The 21,191-nt window shown below is 40.0% G+C and overlaps 1 protein-coding gene across 3 annotated transcripts in view; it reads left to right on the forward strand.

Moving 5' to 3' along the window:
- The window catches only part of phf14 (PHD finger protein 14), a 94,164-nt gene that overhangs the window by 50,035 nt on the left and 22,938 nt on the right, over positions 1 to 21,191 (forward strand). Inside the window, exons 15-18 of one of the 3 annotated variants that reach the window (XR_008648159.2) lie at positions 4,869 to 4,925; positions 5,108 to 5,232; positions 5,829 to 6,040; positions 20,335 to 20,452. Coding sequence is in view for 2 of the 3 variants with exons in the window: in XM_055219605.2 (XP_055075580.2) it covers positions 4,869 to 4,925; positions 5,108 to 5,232; positions 20,335 to 20,452 (300 nt within the window). In the remaining variant the exon portion in view is untranslated. Of the gene's footprint in view, positions 1 to 4,868; positions 4,926 to 5,107; positions 5,233 to 5,828; positions 7,705 to 20,334; positions 20,453 to 21,191 lie in introns of those variants that run through there. The other 2 variants (XM_055219605.2, XM_055219606.2) reach the window with 2 other exon arrangements.

Below are 21,191 nucleotides of genomic sequence, written 5' to 3' on the forward strand. Positions count from 1 at the left end.
TGACATTTTGTCAAATATTAAAATCTCATGTAAAATATGCTTTTGACCCCTATCTGTTTGTACCCTTTAGATCAGGTGGTCCTATAACTCTTTTTCCAGCACAACAGTATTGCAGTACTACTGTATTCAATTAGACACTTAGTTTGATTATTATTTCGCATATTTGTCCTGAATCGTAAGCCATTACTCTTTGAATTACCGCAGTGGGGTACACAGTTCCTCTGTATGCACCAGTAGTTTTTCCAATTCTGTGATAATTGATTCAGTGCTTTTAAGATGCAGCAATACGGAGTAGTTAATTAAAAAGTTGGGTTTAGCCGAATCGTCTTGCTTGCGCTGTTCCAAGTCAAGATTTCTGTTTGCGTCAGCCTTTCACCCTGTTTACGGGACTTTACCGTTACGCAGAGAACAAAGTCAAGGTTCTCGACGCAAGCTCTTCACCGATCTTGCCTTTAATAGATTACCTTAATCGAGTCTGCCGTAATGAAGGAATAATGAAATAAATGAGTGCCTTTGTTTGGTGTTACCATCAAGGGAGAAGTGGCAGAGGCATTTAAGTGCCAATTGGCAGTGTGGAAGCAGTTAGCATTTATAATGATAAGTGTTCCATCTGCTGTGTGGTGGCAAGCCAAAGGCGACAGATGGAATTGTTTTCACAATCTGTTTAAATATGTTGTCGTTTTTTATTGCCTTCATAAAAAACCCCACCATGGCCCAGTCGTGCGTCTGTTTGCGTTAAGGTGGAGACGTTTGATTTGATTTGCACGTCGCCGCTGCTGTTTTTTTGTTGATGGGTCGCTGATGGAGATGAAGAGTTGATCTGCCGATGGTAGACATGACAAATGTGAACAAAGAACTGACGGGCAGAGCGTACAGTGCCGAATGAGTTTGGATTCTCGATCTCGGTTCATGGCACACGCAAAAATCCAATTTAACAGTCAGGGGTGACCCAATTGCAGAATGGCCCGATGTACAGATGAAAAGGCGCACTGGTTGAGGCTGTGGTCTTGGCTGTAAACAAAAGAATTGAATCCCTCTGTCACACAAGAGGTATCTGGGCTGAATGAGAGATTTGGATTAGAGAGAAGCACGACTGTTTGACATCTGTAAGTGTTACACTGAGCCGCAGGTCACCAGCTGCTCGCTTTACTTATGAGAGCGTTAAATGTTGTTCTGTTTGGCTTACTGCCATACGTGTTGAACCACATCAGATGTTATTCACCTATCTGAGTGGATTTGTAAATCTTATTTTGCTTTTTATGTAAGGCCCGGAGTTCAAAGTGAATTTAATGTTTACACTGTCTTTACTGGACATGTGTGGCACACTGCAATGCATCAAAAATATCAATATAGCTTTAACACGACTCTGGTGGACACCCCATTATGTTTCTAAAACTAAGTGAATGAGATGATGGTGAAGTATGGTAGCCCATACTCGAAATGTGACCTGCATTTAACTCACCCAGTACGTAGTAAACGCACGCATACATATCCGGAGCAGTGGGCAGTTATCACTGCAGTGCCAAGGGAGGTCAACGAGGAAATTTGGAAAACCAGGAAAAGTTTTTGTATCTCAAGTTCTGGAGTAAGGATACAGTCTCAATGAAGAACTAAAAAAATGCCCAAACATAAATCAGTTTAAGTTCAGGTATAAAGATATGGTCTTCAAGAGATATAGGGTTGAAGTGGGTGGTGAATAATCAACTAGAAGTTTTGAGGATAATAATTGTTTGGTTTTATTATGTTATTATTATCACTTCATTAATTCTATATTATTTATTTGTTTTTTTTTCTTTCTTGTTGTTTTCCTGAGTTGCAGAAATTTATAAATGAATAATTTATTCTTTCATAACACAATTTTACATTTTTGTTCCTTGTTAACATAATTGATGTACTTTTTTTTGAGGTATAACAAAGTAAGATGTATTTGAATATTTGCGCTGATTTTGTGGATAAGGGGTGGGATTAAATACGTTTTTTTCTTCTTACCCCTTTTCAAGTAGGCAAAGGACATTGACTATAGTTAAAAAAAATCTTTAGGGGTAATTGTTGTTAATTATTATTATTATTTAACGTTTTGTGTGATTTGTATACTTGATTTCATTTTCTTTCTTGATGTTCTTTTTTGCATAAATTCAAAATAAACTTTCTCTATTCTAAGGGAACAATTAGAACCGTGCCTTGCTCAAGGGCACGACAGTCGCAACCTGCCGGCCATGAGACTTGAACCGGTGACCTTCATGTTACAAGCCAGCCTCTTTAACCATTAGGCCACAATATATTTTATTGAATATAAAGTTAGGGGACAAATATATTAGTATCATTGCTCCATTTTTAGTGAAATGTTTCTGTACTAAGATGTACTGTAAGGCTTTTAGGGCCCTATGAAATCAGTTTAATTTTTTCTCAAATTCCATTTTATTTATTCTTAAATTCCATGTTTTCCATTTTTATTTTCTGGATTCTTTTAATGGTTTAATTAAATTTCAGTAATTAAAAAGCATATCTTATCAACTGAAAACATTAAACAAATACAATTTAAAAACTTTAAGTTATTTAAGATTACATCTAGGCCTATGTATTTTGTCTGTGACTACAAGAATGCTACTGACAAGCAATCAAATGTTTAGTTTTTTTTAATCATAGACTATACTCAACTTGTTTTACTTTTCAGGCATCTGTATTATAATGTAAATATATTAGTTATGTAACTGTCTGTCAACAATCTATGATTTAACATTAGAAATAAGTACAAAAAATATAAATATACTTTCAAAGCTGTGCGAAAGTGAGCGCCCAAGGAAGAAAGTACATTGTACCTTTTTTTGTCTGCTGTGTTGTACCAGCTTGCACTCTGATGAGGCAACGCTTGTCATTGTTTGCAATGTATGATGAGAAACGGATGTACCTTTCTTAACGTCCAACATTACACAAAAGTATTTTTTTTCCGTGCATTTATATTATTTTATTTACCGATTAATGAATTATGGGTTTAAACAGAAACCAAAATATGCCAAATTTTGTGACATTCCGCATTGTACATTAATTTTTTTTTTTTTTTCATTTTGCGTTTTCTACGATAGGCTATTATGCTTCTGTCACTTTACAGACACTAGCTGGATTTCCATCCAAACACGAAGTGAATCTTTTCAAAATTTGCAAATGAAGAAAATCAAATGCTTATTATGTGCGTTTCCATCAAGTAGTTTGAACAAATGGCAGGATATTGGTAACCTATTAACCAAAAGTAAACAAAACAAGGCACACTTGGAAAATGGAGACAGGACTGCATGTAGTGACGATGGGACAAGTTATACATTTATTAGCAGTGCAGCTTGTAATTGCCAAACTAAATGCTGTGCACAAAAGAAGGAATGCAGCATTTTTGATACAGGCAGTAGCAGCAAGGACATTGCGACGACATCGAGCCCCATATATGGTAAAGACAACAACAGCGGAAACATTTGCAGTCAGTCCCGTGGGTTTTAAGGCCAAGTCACACTGGTCCAACAAACGCGTCTGTTAGGTCAGTGTGAAACCCCTGTTGTTGGATCAAAGTAAATGAGACTTAATGGTACATTCACATTATAAGCAATTTTGTTGCTGTGTGTCCCTCGTCTCTATCAAAATTGGCATTTCTAAATCTGCTTGTCATAAACAAACGAGGACCGTCCACTCAAGTAACTGACGAGAGACTGATGATGTGAACTCCACTGCTTCGTTCTCATTGATAATCGCTCCCGAAAGTCGCTCATAATTTGCATAAAGTTAAACATTTCTCAACTTTGTTGCGCGACTGGACACGCCCCATCAAGTTGCCAAGGTCACTGCTGCTCGTGTCGCCGGAAGTCGCCAATCTTCCATTGAAATCAATGAGATTGCTTCGCTCTGCTACTGCTAGTCGCTGCTAGTCTGAATGCAGCTTTAGAATGTTAGGGTTTGTTGGAGTTGGTTATTGTTGGACCAGTCTGAATTGGCCTTAATGTTCGCTGGCAATGCATTTCCATCTCCGTTTATTCGCATTTATTATTTTTCCCATAAGTCAAAAACCACCTTAAGCAAGCGTAAAAACGTTTTAGCTATATAAGGGATTTTTTAAATCAAAATTTGGTGTTTCCATCACTCGTTGTTGATGCGATTCTTCAAAAAGCGCATAAATTCATGGTGATGGAAACATGGGTACTGTGTTACTGTAGTGTCTTAATGTCCATCCATATTTATTTTTTTATCTTTTTTTTTAATGTACAAAAAAGGAAAAAGAAATTTTCCAGACTAAATGTCTTTTTTAAGCATTGTTGGTGTTTAGTGTGACCTCTCTTGGCACTAAACACATCTTGAGCATTTTTTAGCAGAATGAAGTAAAAAGACTAATTACTTTAAAATTAGAAATTAGGATTTAATTTTATTTAGGTTTAAGAGATCCTGGAGTTTCCTGCTATTGCTTAAGTGGAAGTGGAGTTTAACCTAAAAACTTGACACATCAGTTTACATCTTTATACTGTTTTTAATACTACATACACATTTTCTGTATTTTCTGGATGTATTCTATTAAAGAGACTATATATGATCACTATAACATTGCAAAAACAACAAATCTAATTGTGGCATTGTGGCCTAAGACTTTGGCACAGTACTGTATTAATTAGTTATTTTTCTGTAGATTTACACTTTTCTCAGTATTACATTGTTCGTTGATAATTATATTGAATTTAATATTTTCGAAACCTCAAACTACTAGTTTAATTATGTGGCTTTTGGATTTCAAAAACCACAGGGATATAAAAATAGAAATCTACAAATTGTTTCATCCTTGAAAATGTTAGATGTGCAGTATAGCAATACAATAAATATCATTTTGTCCAAACTAGAGAACCAGAGGTCAGAAGAGGAAGAGGATGTCCATCTGTGAGGAAGAAAAGATTGAGGTGAGCTTTTGCCCCCACACTGCTTTAAGACTGTCTATCTCACTTTTCTACCTCTAATATTTAGAGAGCGTGATGAAAGAAGACAGCTTGTGTATGTTTACACAGCAGTCTCAGTCCTCTCCACTCACCAGCCTCGTTCAAACACACACGGCAGTCGCCTCTAATAGCTTGCGTTTCCATAGGAACCGTCGCCGCGGGAGCGAAGACAGAGGCAGTCTACTCTGCAGAAAAAACCCACCAAAGCCGATGACACACGAACCGAGTGCACCACCTGCAAGGGCCCGGGCGACAATGAAAACCTAGTGAGGTGGGTAAGCTCGTGCACCGCACGTTTCCGAGCATCTGCACGTGAGGCGATGTTTGATCTGGGGGGGAGGTGAGGGTTATATTCTTCTCATGATTAAAGTTCAGCTTCATTATAAAGATCCTGCCATGCATGTGCGAGGCGCTCTCTATTTGGCTGCCACATGTATTTGCTCACTTGGTGAGGCAGTAATGAGCTTTCTGATTTACCTTCATAACTTGGTGCAGGTACTCTATGAGGTTGTGCTTTCTTCAAACTGGATTATTTTAACATAAGCCACAGATTCAGATCAATTATCCAATATTTAGTCTCTTGTCATGCTTCTCAATGGCACAACCTTGCTATGTTAGTACTAAAATATACCTAATAATTGACACTTACTTAATAGAAGTGACAAATTCTGACTTGACACAAAGTTGTATTTGGATAATTGGAGTGGCTTGTCAGGGTAAGTGAAAGCTACAAGTATTTCAAGACAAGCATTGATGCATGAAAGTAGGAGATTTGCTATGTTTTATAGGTTAGCTAGAGTTGGTATTTGGCCTCGGATGTGGTATGAGGTGTGTTGCCCTGACTCTGTCTATCTTTGCATTGAACAGGTTTTGAGAGCCGGGCAGCACCTCTTCCCCCCTCCCTAAAAAAGGACAGATGAGAGAGAGACAGGGAGAGAGAGAGGGAAAGGGAAATAACTCGTTTGAAGAGCGTCGTTGGGGTCGAGGAGGAGTCGCAGATGGCCACCTCTGAACGCCACCTTCGACCATCCTCCACCCAAAGCGGACCGCGCCATGGACTTGATCATGGTTAATTGATGGTCCGCTGCGCATTTTGTGAATCATATGTGGACCAATTGCGTTGGGGGATGATCAACCCTCATCGGACACTTATGTGGATTTTGAGCGTGTAAGGATACTAAGTTAGCCAGTTTGGAGGCACATGCTTGCCTGTAGGGCCATTATAATGTTCTTGCTGGAGTACATAAACAGTGACACTGGTTTTGGGTCCTCTTGCTCTGTGGATTAACCCGGATCTCAGATTCTGGACCTTTCACCTTCTTGCGTCTTTACATCTTGCCCAGTTTTTATGCGGGCTCCTGGACTTCCTCATTCACATTGACTATACAGCATCATACACTACTAACCTCTGATCACAAGATATTTGCTGACCGTGCTTCTGAATGTTATTTGTGTTGCCTGTCTTACTTGCTTTTTTTAGGAATGCTCTTAATACTCTTACTGCTTTTATTTCTTGACTCTGCTGTCTTTTGCTTGTGCTGTGTGAATTATATGGTTAAAAGTTATTAGATTGTAGAAATTAGAATGGGTAGCATTGTTTTTTCAACTGGTGTTTTCACTAGTTTTCGTACACTAATATAGGTCAATATGGCAATATGCATACTTGAATTGTAGTTCTTTCTGTAGCATTGTATCTGTAATAGGGTAAATCTTACAAAAAAAAAACATCCTGGTCATATTTCACCACGAAATCAAAATACACTAGTACAATTTTTTGCATTACAGTAATACGAATGTAGGGCACTAATCTGTAATAATGTCATAGAATGCTAAATTTCTCTGTAATTATTTGGGAATGGATTGTGTTTTGTCATGTCAGTCATCCTGGAACACACTGGAAACCATTTAGATCCACTAAGGACCGAGCATCCTTCCCATACCCTTAAAGAGCCATGCATTGCACTATTGACAGCCTAGCTGCCTATTTCCAGTGCAGGATGGCTGACAGCTGACATCCAGAGCCTCAAGTTCCCAGTCTAAGGTATCCCGTGGTTTCTATCTTCATGCCACGAGGGACAGCCTCGCCCCGTATGCCCTCTCAAACTGCTTACTCGCACCACAGCAGACGCAATACTTCCTTCTTGGGATTTATATGTCTGTCTATCTCTGGATAACTTCAGATGCCCTTTAACCTTTCACCCCACTGTATCTTCAGCCAGAGTTTTATCTGTCTACTGCTGTCTTACCTAGCTCACAGCATATTGTGTGTATAAGTGTTTGTTGGGGGACATACCGCATCTGCTTTGGGGAGATAATGCTGCTAGATGGAGCTTGTTAGATTGCTAAGTCGTGTGATGTCAGCTTACAAAAGTATTGAGCTCTTCTAGGTTTTTTTGTATGTGTTCCTGGGGTACGCCGTGGTGCCATTTTGTTCCAAAGTTAATTTGTACTTGAATACTTCTAACTAAATGTATGATTGAATTTGATGACTTTTATTTATTTTATGTATATATACATACATGCAGTACGTGACATGTAGGTTTTTTTTAAATTGCTACATACAGTAGTTTGTGTAAATGTGATTTGAGATGAGATTATGGCATTGCATTTGTAAGAGTTTAAGTGTTAATTCTTGTGAATATGCAGTATGTTCGTTGTCATGCATCGTTTGGGTGTGTGTGGTCTTAGGACGGAGCCGTTTGCATCATGTAAGCCTTAATAAACTCTTGACTTTTTCACCTTATTGCCATCTTGATGAATGAGTCTCAGTCAGGCTAGTTAATGGGTTGTGCAGGTTGGTGTTTGAATCCAGCAGCTATGTTGTCTCTTGTTTATCATTAGGGATGCATCAGTGTCCGGTTCTGCCAGCCAGAATCAGCCAGGGCCCAGTCTTGCAGAGCCAGACTTATGACCACTGGCGTGCAGTCTGGTCTACTGTGCCGCTGATTCTGAGTAGAATGGACACTTAAAAGACTGTTTAACCTTGGCATATCCAGTATGTTCAAAAATGTTTTTTATCAACCTTGTATCTAACATAAAGATAATTTATTGTATCCTTTAATTAATGTGTTAACATGATTTTCTCTCTGAATCAGCCCACATTTTACTGACTGACAGACAAAAGATGACAATCTGTTTTTCATCTTTCTCCATTCTTCTCTCTCACCATTAACTCATCTAATCTGCTCTCACACGCTTACTCTTCCTGTCTTCCCCACCAGCCCGCTCCCTTTGCTTGTGCCAAGCCCGGCTCTCCAAAGCGAGGGAGGGGAGGCTTTCATGGTGAAATCTAGTTAACAGCATAACAAAAAGCCCTGTGTGTTTGCTAGTAATAGCATTTGTGCTTATACAACGACAACGGTGGTGAGAACAAGCTACATCTCTATGGCCCACCGAATCTCTGAGCCTCTTATTGTTCTTAGCACAAACCACAAAGATGGAATCACTTGGCATGACCAAGATCTGAGCACCCCAATCCCTCATACTCAGTCCAGTGGTCTGGTACGAGGGGTCTTGCGGGACTAGCAGTGCTGCCCACGTTTCTGTCTGAACCCGGGGAATAGATGGAAGGGGAGGAGGACATTCTGGAAGAGCAGTAACCTTTCCGATGATGAGCGGCTTTCCTATTACAGTCCTGACACGGGATCCACAGAGATGATTTAATGGTGGCATTTTGTTTTTGCTGACTTCGCCCCTTTTGTCCAATGTTCAAACTCCCCATCACCATTAAAAGAGAAAATCCAAGAGCTAGGGCTGCAGCGTGTGGGAAGACTAGCGAAGCAGCTAAAATCTATTACGGTACAGCTTCTACAGTGTCTTATCCTACCTAGTTTACTGCAGCATGTCCCAACAAAAAAATATGTGCGTGCCTTTCGTTTCTGCATTTTTGCGCTTCTGTATGCATTTGGTAGAGGGCTTGCACAGCCCAGAGGTGCCTAACTAATTAACAAAAGCTTGGTAGAAGACTGTAGACTGCATATGCCGGTGCCAAAGCAGACTATATCTGGATTGGGTCCAAAAGCTGAGCTAACTCTAGGACACTGTGATCAAACTGTGAAATTTGCATTTAACAGCTGATCTGAAATCAGCTCTGTCCCAAATGGTTTAACCTCAACCAGCTTTGGGCAAACCACACAAGTGACCCTCAGTCAGCCGTATAGAAGTGCAGGAATTTTGCAGAGAAGTTGACACACTGTGGCCCCCTACTGACTACGTTGAGAAAGTCTGAAAGTGCTGGCCAGCACTGCTGAAAGTTGGTGTCCCCACCTGCCGTTAAGTAAGAAAGAGTAAATGAATGAGTGAGCCGTTTGGTAATGAGATAATAAAGAGGAGTTACTCTATCACGGCATTAATCTGCCGCTCCAACTTTAGATTTGGGCCCGCTCCTCCTTGTAAAACAAAGGCCTCTTAATAATACCATTCCCACCTCAACAGTAAATCAAAAATAGGGAGGCTCACAAAGGCTGATAATCCACTTTCTCAATAGAAGGGATTCACAAAAAGCCACGGGGGCAATTTGTCATGGTCGGCAGTCAATGGCCGAGTGCCTTGTGCCTTATTGATCCCTGTCACGTGGTGGCTCCCCAAGTAATTGCACTGGACCCAAGTGATAAATTTGCTGTGTTTGTACTGTCCATATGGGTGAGAGCTCGGGGCCAAAGATCTAAAGAGTCTCTAAAGTCAGTATCTCATTTTGCAACACCTGTATACCCAACCGTTTCATAATCCAGGTAAATGTAGTACAATGGTTTTGGTACAACGGCACAAGAATGAGGCATTTATTTTATGGTCTGCTTGGAGAAGACTACACATCAGGTTGAATGGTTCAAATGCCTTGTGGATGTTGGTGACTTTGTGTGTAGTCGCCAAAACTTAACATACTCGAAGGTAAAAAGGAATGCAAAACTAAAACATCTTTCACAACATAGTTTAAAACATTATTTTGGTTTAAAACTCAATATAATGTTAAACTCTACTATGCATCTCTGTGCAGCAGCATAGCTAGCTATTAAACATAGTTATCAGTATTATTCAAGAGATTTAGGTTCTACAACCGAAGAGTTTCTTAAGGTCACTGTGAAAATTGCTCTTACTCACAGGACGTTAATCCACAAAAGAGCCAGTTAAAATTGCCATGCAGTGTAATCCCTTATCACATCCTTTAATTACATGTTCAAACATTTACAAAATAATCCTGTCTTTATTTTGGCATTGAAAGATTATTTTAGCTATATTTTATCGAAAGTATAGCAGTGTTTCCTTGTTTTGTACTTGTTTTGTCAACTAGTTCTATGTGCTTGAATGACATGGGAGATATTTCATTACATCCTCACAGTGTTCATAATAAGTTCCCAAGGCTATATTGCATACATGTGAGCATCCCATATACCCTAAATCTGAATCTTTGACAGTAATCGTCCACACTAGTTGTGTCACAGACATCAATGAATTGTGTGGGTTGTTATGGGGAGCTGTGCTGTTATTTCGCTAAGCCATCAAACTATTTTTTTTCTCCGGCAGGTGATCCCATTCCGTTAAATCCAATACCCCAAGGACCCAAGCCAAATTTTGTGGCCAGAATGACATAAATACTTGTAGATGGGCTTTTTTTCACTTGGATCACTCTTCTATGTGGTTACACTTCTTGTCATAGTGTAGAACATTGTGACATGTTTAATGCCAAGATGATATAGCATGTACCATAAGTTGTTTGTTGCATAGACTGTATAAAACATTGGATGTAGGTGTCGGTGATGTCACCCATAGGTTACTAAAGAGCCTTTTTTTAATCCCAAAATGGGCTGAGCCGGCCACCGCCATCTTGGCAGCACGTCACTGCTCGTCCCTTCCACATAACCGAAAATGGCCAAAGAGGTGGAATGTGAGTGGAGCTGAGGTGCCTGGTTGCTAAAACCACACCCCGGCCTAGCTCAATAGTATAGTGACACCAGCAGCAATCCACCTGTCACTCAACGTGTCCACACCCTTAATTATGCAGACTTTAAGGCTTAAAATATTTTAAACAGATGAGTTACAAAGAATTCACCCCCTCACAGTTGTCATGAATGGCAAAAACAGCTATAAATAGACTAGAACACTTCTTGCACCAGGCTGTAAACATTTTTTTTTGGGGGGGGTATTAAATTGACTCACTTTTGGAACCTGTCTCTAGCGGCCAGTCAATAAATCGCAGTTTAAGTCACTTCCGTGTTGGATTCGTTATTGTTTTTTATAATAATCATACTTTTTTGTATGATTTACTTTGAATTGAAACGAATAAGCCACATCGTAAAATATGTACGAATTCTCGTGAGATCTGCCTGGTGAGATCAGTGTAGACCTGTCTTCATAAAAAGCCAATATAAATTTAATTAGAACTGATATAAATCACAATAGTGATTGTACTGTTTGCCGTTTGCTATCTCCCTAAGAAATTCAGGCTTAAATGTTCTAGGAATCCGTGTGATGTTGGTGATTGTCTGTGTCTCATTAAAATACAAGATGATTGCTGCAATAATGATCCGTAAAACTCCACGCACACCAGCCAGGAGCCTGTTTTACTTAAATCTATCCTCTTCACTTTTATCCAGTCGGATCTAGAGTCATACGTTGTGGTATTAAAACATCTTTTGATTAAACAGAGCTGTCACGCGTTATCTCTCTAATCAACGACTGCGTAGATGAAGGCCCTCTGCCCTGAACCCGACTGACTTTCTCAGGCTTTTAAAGGAGCGACGGGCTGAAATAGAGTTCTAAGTGGAAGGATAAGAAGAGATCAAGCAACAGAGCCACCGGGCTTTTACCCTGCGTAGAGAAACCAGAGAGACGATGGGGAGGGAGCCCGAGCTTGCCAGGGGGTCTCTAAGAACTCCTCTTAGAGATTAAACAGTAGATGAAAGGAGATACGCATCGCTAGCCCAGAGCAACATGTGTCACAGACAAAAGCAATCAATCGTGTTTTTCCCCTCACCTCACATCCCAATAAGATTACATCAATCAATAGACACTCTTATGAGTGATTGGATTCCGTCCGAGATCGGAGGAGAGAGTTGGAGGGGTGGAGAGAAACGAGCAGCTCAATTTTCCCAATGATTAAAGCGGACCCAAATTGCTTTGATAACATCAAGGACTTTGTGACGGGGTCTGTAAGGGCACTGTGCAGAGCAGATAGAAGTCGATGCCTGCGTGCTGCAAGAACCGTGGAGGAATGGGGTGACTTGCCAACTTATGACGTGGAAGATCTAAAGCACCTCTGTGTGGTTGGGTATTTGCTTTGTTGTTGTTGTTGTTGTTAGTTTACCAAGTGATTCAAAATGCAAATATACAGTTGTGTTCAAAATTATTCAACCCCAACTGAAATTGATTGTTTTGGCCGGTTTGACATTGATTTTGATCATTCAGTCATCCTGCTTACAATTACATCAAAGAGGCATGTGTAGGTCAGACAAATATAACATAACATTTATAATGAAATAACCACAAATGTCTTTTCTGTGCTCACATCATTATCAGTTTTATTCAACCCCCAAGTGACATTCAATCTTAGTACTTAGTACAACATCCTTTTACAGTTAAAACAGCTTTTAAACGTGAAGCATAGCTTGACACAAGTGTCTTGCAGCGATCTACGGGTATCTTCGCCCATTCATCATGGGCAAAAGCCTCCACTTCAGTCACATTCTTAGGCTTGCGCACTGCAACTGCTTTCTTTAAGTCCCACCAGAGGTTCTCAATCGGATTTAAGTCTGGTGACTGCGATGGCCACTTCAAAATGTTCCAGTGGATTTGGATGTATGCTTGGGATCATTGTCCTGTTGAAAGGTCCAACGTCTCCCAAGCCTCAGGTTTGTGACGGACTGCAACACATTGTCATCCAATATCTCCTGGTACTGAAGAGAATTCATGGTACCTTGCACACGCTGAAGTTTCCCTGTACCTGCAGAAGCAAAACAGCCCCAAAGCATGATTGACCCCCCACCATGCTTCACAGTAGGCAAGGTGTTCTTTTCTTCATAGGCCTTGTTTTTCCTCCTCCAAACATAGCGTTGATCCATGGGCCCAAACAGTTCTAATTTTGTTTCATCAGTCCACAGAACACTATCCCAAAACTTCTGTGGTTTGTCCACATGACTTTTGGCATACTGCAGTCGACTCTTCTTATTCTTTGGAGACAGCAAGGGGGTGCGCCTGGGAGTTCTGGCATGGAGGCCTTCAGTACGCAGGGTGCGCCGTATTGTCTGAGCAGAAACTTCAGTACCCACATCTGACAAATCTTTTCTCAGTTCCTCAGCAGTCACACGGGGACTTTTTTCCACTCTACGCTTCAGATAGCGCACAGCAGTCGCAGTTAGCATGTTTTTTCTGCCACGATCAGGAAGCGTTTCAACAATGCCCTTTGCCTTGAATTTGCGAATGATGCTTCCTATGGTGTCTCTTGGTATGTTTAACATCTTTGCAATCTTCTTATAGCCATTGCCCTTCCTGTGAAGATTAATCACCTCTTCTCTTGTCTTCCTGGACCATTCTTTTGACTTCACCATGTTTGTAACCACACCAGTAAATGTTTAGAAGGAGTTGAGTATCACAGTCATTTTAAAGCTGCCTAATTGGTGCTTATTAGGCTTTATTGCTGTTCCCTGACATCCACAGGTGTTTTCAATACCTGATTGAAAACACTTCAATGAACCTCTGTTCTTCAGAGTGGTAGTTCTTTAAGGGGTTGAATAATTGTGTCAATGAAGAATTCACAAAAGAAACATTTACTACTATATTACAAAACCAATTGATGTCATTTTAGTTGCATATGGTTCTTTAAGAAGTCATTGTAGGATTTCATTCTGAATACAATTACAAATGTACACTAAATTCCCTAAAACCCTTAACAGCATTGGGGGGTTTAATAATTTTGAACACAACTGTACATTAGCAGCCAATCGCTAACGATTTGGGACAAATATGATGTTATTTATTGTTAAACTATGTTAGTGGCGCAAAAGGGATTTGAGCAGTGTCCAGAGCCACAGCGGACAGACATTCCCAGGCACCACTGGTGTGAGTACATTCATATAAAATAATGTGTTCTGTTAGATTCATGGATTGGCGTTGCGCTTCTCGTCCGGTGTGCGACCCCCTTCAGGTGTTTCATATGGGGGACATCTAAAACATCTGGAAGGGGGGCCCAAGGAATGGTATTAAGAACCACTGATCTACGCATATACAGAAACCCTGCAGCCTACTTAATTTAACATGATGTTAGCATGAAATTAGCATGATGCTAAGATGATTTAGCACGCAGCTAGCATGATTTAGCATAAAACAATTTGATTTGCCATCGTTACATATAACAAGCAATGGGCCAAATTTGTACTAGTTAGTTTTCTCTCTCATCTTTCTCTTTAGTCTTCTGTACATGAAAGAGAGTAATTTAAAAATCATTTTGAAAGGTTACTTCCTGTCGAACCTCCTATGATGATTGGGTATTGTCAATTTAAATTCCAATTAAGCATAATCATCTGCCTGTCTCTCTGCCTGGGTCTGCATCACTGAGCAGTGTTTTAATTCGAAGATGTTAAACCGTGATACACAACAAATGTTACAAAAGGTTCATTAAGGCAAAGTAATTAAAGAAGCAAATGGCGCATCGGGGCGCACTCCACTAATAAAACGCAAGCCTCCCGTGGCTGCCGGAGGTCCTAAACTTTCCCGCCGCAGGAAGCCAGGGAGTCTCATACTCTTTCTTTATTTGCTAGAGTGGGAGATTCATATGAAATCAATCGGCAACTGTGTGCAACAATAGCAGTGTGCTCATTAGCGCAGCACACACATACTCCTGGTCATTTGTCTTGTTTTCACAAGGAAACCGTGGGGTGATTTAAATTCCCCTTTCTTGCACAGATATGCCTGCTCAGCCCCTGTATATGTGTGTGTGTGTGTTTCACACTGCTGGCATGTGTCTTTGTGTGCATTTGTATTTGTAACCTGCCCACACGTCTGCTAAAAAATAGCATTTGTGGTTAGATTTGTAATTGTGTTTGTCATCTTGCTTTTGCCTGAGGTAATTATCAGTTCTTGTTTTTCCTTTAAACTGAAATTAAAAGAAAGCCACCATTCCCATACTGTAATATTATCTCATGTGCGGCTAGCTGACATGTGGGCTTACTTAACAGTTATTTTATGTACAAAATAATGAAAGAGAAGTGCATTAAGTCTTGTTAAATAACACTAACAAGTAAAAGACAGCTTTTATTGCGAGGTATAATGGGATGTAAGGATACTGCTGGGTATCTTTCTGTAGCGCTCTTTCTCTGTGTGTCTTCCGAGGGGGATCATGTAATGGAAGCAGCTTCGAGTTGACAGACTGTCGCCGAGGGCGAGCCATTTTCACATTGCTCTGTCACAATAAATATATGGATTAGAAACAGGAACCCTGCATGCCTAGGCACAAGCAGTATCTACCGTTTATATTGAGCTTGTGAAATAAGTGCCGCTAGAATATCATAATGGATAGAGGTATTTGATGGCTAACAAAGGGATACTTCAACCAAAAATGAAAATTCTGTCATCATTTACTCTCATGTTGTTACAAACCTGCGCAAATGGCGCGGTTTGAACTTGGCGGAAAACCAATCAGGAACTTGGTCTAGTAGGGAAATAATTACAGGGAGCTAGCGAAGCAGCAGAAGCCCCTCCCATGACGCGAATTTCTGCGTGAATGTCTCAATAACTAGAATTTCACTCGAGAATGAAGTGAGTACACTCAAAATGTTCAAGCGTCCAACTATGCACGGTAGACGCGAATTTGATTGCTAACAAAGTGATACTTCAACCAAAAATGAAAATTCTGTCATCATTTACTCTCATGTTGTTACAAACCTGTACATATATTTCTTTATATTTTTTTAAACCAAAACGACTTTCATAGTATTCTTTATCCTGCTATGGAGGTCAATGGTGCCAGTTTGGTTTCAAACATTCCTCAAAATATCTTCATGTTGATCAGAATAAAGAAATGTATACAGTATGTATACAGTTTTGTAACAACATAATGCTGCGTTTACACCAGTCGCGGTAGAGGCGTGAAGCGCGAGTGATTTCAATGTTAAGTCAATGTGAAGACGCGTTGACGCGCGTCTTGAGGTCCCGTGGCGCAAATGATTTGTCTAGCGTGGCGCGGAAGACGCGTTTCCGCCTCATTTGCACGTCTAGCTCACGTGAAAGGCGCGAATTGAGCATTGTGTACGGTACGCGCGAATGGTGCTTTTTGTGCATTTTGTGTTTGACGAGAATTGTCGGCTGACGCCCAAGTTGAAAAATTTTAACTTTGGCAGAATTTCGCGCCGCGTTAACCAATCAGGAGCTTGCTTGCTGCTGTGGTGGCAGCCCCGCCCGGAGTCACTCATTCAACATGAATGACTGCTTGATATTGTCCGTGAGCAGTCACCCGGTGCTATACGACACAAGTTCTTATTTCTATAGAGACGGGAATAAAAAGGACCTCGCTTGGAAGAGTGTCAGTGAGGACATCGGGCAACCTGGTAAGTTGTAATACACATTTCACTTTTGATCCATGTGACGTTTATCGACCCGCGCCGTTTATTTTCCCCTTATAGTAAGGTTACCAAATACAAACCGGTAACTCTCTCGATAAATGCACAATCAACATCAGTCATCTTGCAAACAGACAACCGCATAGCACTTGCCCCTCCCACAAGAAGCGGATTTTCCCTCTGACGCGCGTCAAATGCTTGCTTTTCCACGATTTTGGCGCCTGAAACGCGGTTAGTGTAAACTCAGCATGAAGACGCACGTCTGAAGATCTTGCGGCGTGAATGAGGCGTATAGCGCAGCACGGTAGACGCAATTCCGCCTCATCCGCATGAATGGGAAATGTGCGAGTTGAAAAATGTGAACTTTGGTGGAAAAACACGCCGCATTAACCAATCAGGAACTTGCTCTAGTAGTGACGTGATTACAGGAAGCGAGCGCAGAAGCACCTCCCATGACCCGACTTTCCGCGTGAATGTCTCGATGACTAGAATTTCATGTGAATGAAGCGAGTACACTCAAAATGTTCAAGCGTCCAACTATGCGCAGTAGATGTGAATTTGACGCCTCAAACGCGTCTGGTATGAACCCCACATAAGAGTGGATAAATGATGACAGAATTTTCATTTTTTGATGAACTATCCCTTTAAGGTTTCTCCCATGTAATTAAAGAATATTTTGTCACTATAGATTTTAAACATTTTTTACATTAGTCTTAGTCCTGATCTGTTGTTTATATAATAATAATTTGTTACATTTATATAGCGCTTTTCTTTATCATGGACAGTCGTATGCTAATTTACTTATGGTTATGTATGTCATAGCAGTATTGGCTTTTTTGTACTGCATGAGTGCACAAGCTAAATAAACAAAGCCTGAATTATCTATTTGTAAAGAGGAGCTAAATACAAAATAGTTCATTACATATGTATTTATTTATTTATTTGCAAAGTAATGTGTATTTGTAAGGTGTAGTTAGTTAGCTGAAGCTCTGCTATAATTGTGACCACATCACAATGGTTGTTTTCCATCATGTTTCCATCATGCATCTCATTTAAAGATGTTATAGGACTCCAGAGCTCATTTTTCTGTCCACCTTGTGCTCTAGACTTATCTTTATCCACAGTCTGGCACACAATGGCAGGTTAAATTGTGAGTAGCCATGGTCACCGGTTTATTATACTAAGTGATGGAGTCTTTACATCTTAGTAGGTTTCATAGTTTTGATCTGTTGGGAATTCTTGGAAGCGTTTCTCTTTGACTGCCCTGTTGGAGTTTGTCTAGCTCAGGGGAAATAATAGGTTGGCATGGTAACTACAGGTGAGAGTCGACTCATTCCCTTTCTTCAAAGGCACCTTGAAGTGTTTACCATAAGCCTTCAAAAGTTTATCTGGTTGCTTGGTCAGAAACAATGTAAAGTATATGTTCAGCAGCTTAACATCGGGACCAGCATTATTGCTTTCGATCTTCAGTCAACTTCTTGAAAATCTGTCAGTCTACAGACCAATTTTGCATTAGTTATATTTTGCCTTATTAAATTCAAGTAATAAGGCAGAAAACAGGACTGTGTTTGCCCTCATTGCACTGTGTCAATGAAAAGCAGCATTATTGTCCAGAAAACCTTATTAACGCGATCGGGTTAACTTATTTCTGCATCGTGGCGGTTCGACGTTGACAGAAGGTGTACAGGTGTCTTAAGCACACGACTCTATGCTCATTAGCACCGAGCCATATCCCAGCAAGTTCTTTAATTAGGCACATCACGGATTTCAAATGCTGAGTTTGAAAAGGGCTTTCACGTCACGGGGCGCTGGGTTCACTGACATCACAAAAATCCAAACCTCTGCTCTGCTAAAGTCTCTCTTGATGGGCTTTCTCATCTACCTGGTCACCAAAAAGTGGCACCTGTTTCCCTCTCTCTCTCCACCCATTCTGGGGACTTACTGATAAGGCCACCGTGCTGCTTCTTCCAGTAATGGAGATGAGGACGGGGATGGAGCCTATTGACCTCCCCGGCTCTTATCGGCTTTATCTGATTCACGTTGCCAAATCAGAATCTACTCTATTGATTACAACATAATTAGTTAATTATGGACAGGAAGGAGAGAGGAGATGGACTGCAGGGTGAAGGGCATGTTGATCTTCAGCAATCGCACCTTATGAATGTTAAATAAGAGCTAAACTCCATGCATTTTGTGTTCCTCGCAATAATCTGTTAAATAATTTTTTTTTTTAATAAATATAATTTTTCTTTGGAACAAAATGGTCAGTGAAAGGAAGTGCCTAACCTTCGGGATCAAGATGAGCAAGATGAATGTTGTGAGTTTTATATTCTGCACATTTTATGTGGTTGGTAATTTTAGTTTACAACACTGATTTGTTATTTTTGTCATTTTCATGCATTAAACGTTAGACATTAGCATTCCAGTTCAGGTGCCAATATTAAAGGGATAGTTCGGCCAAAAATGATATTAAACCCATGATTTACTCTTCCCGAAGCCGTCCGAGATGCATTTTTCAGGCAAACACATTTTCAGTTATTTTAGAAAATTTCTTGTATCTTCCAGCTGCTAAACAGTAAAGTTACGGGGTCCAGCTTCTTCAAGTCCAAAAAATGTGCATATATCCTTCCCAAAGAAATCCAAACGGCTCCAGGATAATAAACAAAGGTCTACTCGGGGCAATCCGTACGGTGTTGTTGTAGAAATATCCATATTTAAAACTTTATAAACTAAAAAATGTAGCTTCCAGTAGTTCCACTGCGTACACTCTCATCTTGAATGCGGACGCAACTAAGATGGCAGCGTTTCCGGAAGCTAGTTATTTTCGTTTACAGTTTTAAATGTGGATATTTCTACAACAAAACGGTGCAGATTACCCTGAGAAGGCCATTGTTTATCATTGTGGAGCTGTTTGGATTTATTTTGTGAAGGATGGATGCACATTTTTTGAAAATTGAAGGAGTGGACCCCGTAACTTTACATTTTATTAACTGAAAGATCTAAAACATTTTCTAAAATAACTGAAAATGTGTTTGTTTGAAAAATGCATCTCGGACGGCTTCAGGGTAAGTCATGGGTTTAATATCATTTTTGGCCAAACTATCCCTTTAAATATATATTTAATATATATATAAAACATTTTCTGAAATTATAATTTTAATATCTTTAATATGACTGCTGTCAAACATTGAATCCATCTTTAATGCTTCTAATCTAATTATTAGATTATGGGACTTTAACCTTGATTTCACAGACAGGGTCAAATATTTTTGTATAAGTGCACAAACTTATTTTGTTTAGAACTAACTACTTTTCGTGCAATAGTTGAAATAGTTTTATTTGGTTATCACAAAAACTGAGAAAGAAATTACATTTGTGCTTTAAACAGCACTTGGACAACAAGTGAGATAACTGTTTTTTTTTCAATTTACGTAAAATTGGGTATGGCTGGAGATTGGTGGTTGAGCAGACCTATAACTAAAGACACTACTTCGGTTTCTTTCTCGACACGGTGACTCTGGAATAAAAATCCTATAGAGATTTATCGACAAGATGAGCTGAAACTCATTTCAGCAGGACCAATCGAGCAGCGTGTTTTATGGTGGCTGTACAAGGCCGTGTGAGAGGTTGTGTGCCCGTGTGTTTTGAATCTATTAAGCATCTGTTACCTGACAGCAAATGGCTCTGTCACCATCTATCATACCGGCCTGGTTAGGGCCATACTGGCCTCTTGGCAGAATATAAGAGGTTTGTGTGTGCGTGATTGCACTGCAGCTGCATTTGAATGTATTCTCGCTACTAATACGTTGACTGTTTTTTCCATGTAGGTGTGACGAGTGTCTGCTATGTTACCACTTCGGCTGTCTGGACCCTCCCCTGAAAAAGTCACCCAAACAAACGGGTTACGGATGGATCTGTCAGGAATGTGACACCTCTTCATCGAAGGTGAGAGTCAACAGTTTTGTTGACAGGAGAGTGCTGCAAGAATTCCCTCTCCACTACAGACATAATCTCATGTTCTTCCACCATTCCATTATATGTATGGATTAAACTGTGGTAGTGTAGTAGAAATAAAAATCTATTTTTGAGCTTTGAAATAATAGCGCTGTTTTGAATCCTAGAGAGCTGCATACATAAATAGCATTTTAGGGCATCGCAGACAAACACGTGACATAAAGGCTGTTTCAAAAGTTAAAGTTTTTGTAGGAATATGTTTTCCTTAAGGATATATCTATAAAGTGCTATCATTTTAAAGATATAAGCATTTAAAACATAGAGTTTCTCGCTTCTGCCAGGGTGGATCAATAATTTTTATGCACTTTTTTATCATTCTGCACTTAAAGCTAGGGCTATAGTGTGTGGAGAACTGCTATGTGGTCATGACAGCACAACACACAGATTAACTTCACAAACAACCCTCAGCTGAAAACACAGAAAATCTTGCGAAGATCTTGCAGTGTCTCTTGCGGCCAAATGTGACTTCACAGTAAACAAACATGGCGAACAACCGGCATAAAAATGGCATTAATGCAATGGACTGCTTTTTTACATCTCTGATGTCCAACTCAGTTTGGACTGTGCCCGCTGCGCCATGACTGTAATTGTTATGTTTCCTTTTATATCAGCTTGCTTTCTAATTGGGTATCGTTTTATTCCATGTGACAATCTACAGCGTGTGTGTGCT

Source organism: Misgurnus anguillicaudatus, chromosome 20 (assembly GCF_027580225.2).
Source record: "Misgurnus anguillicaudatus chromosome 20, ASM2758022v2, whole genome shotgun sequence".
Lineage (NCBI taxonomy): Eukaryota > Metazoa > Chordata > Actinopteri > Cypriniformes > Cobitidae > Misgurnus > Misgurnus anguillicaudatus.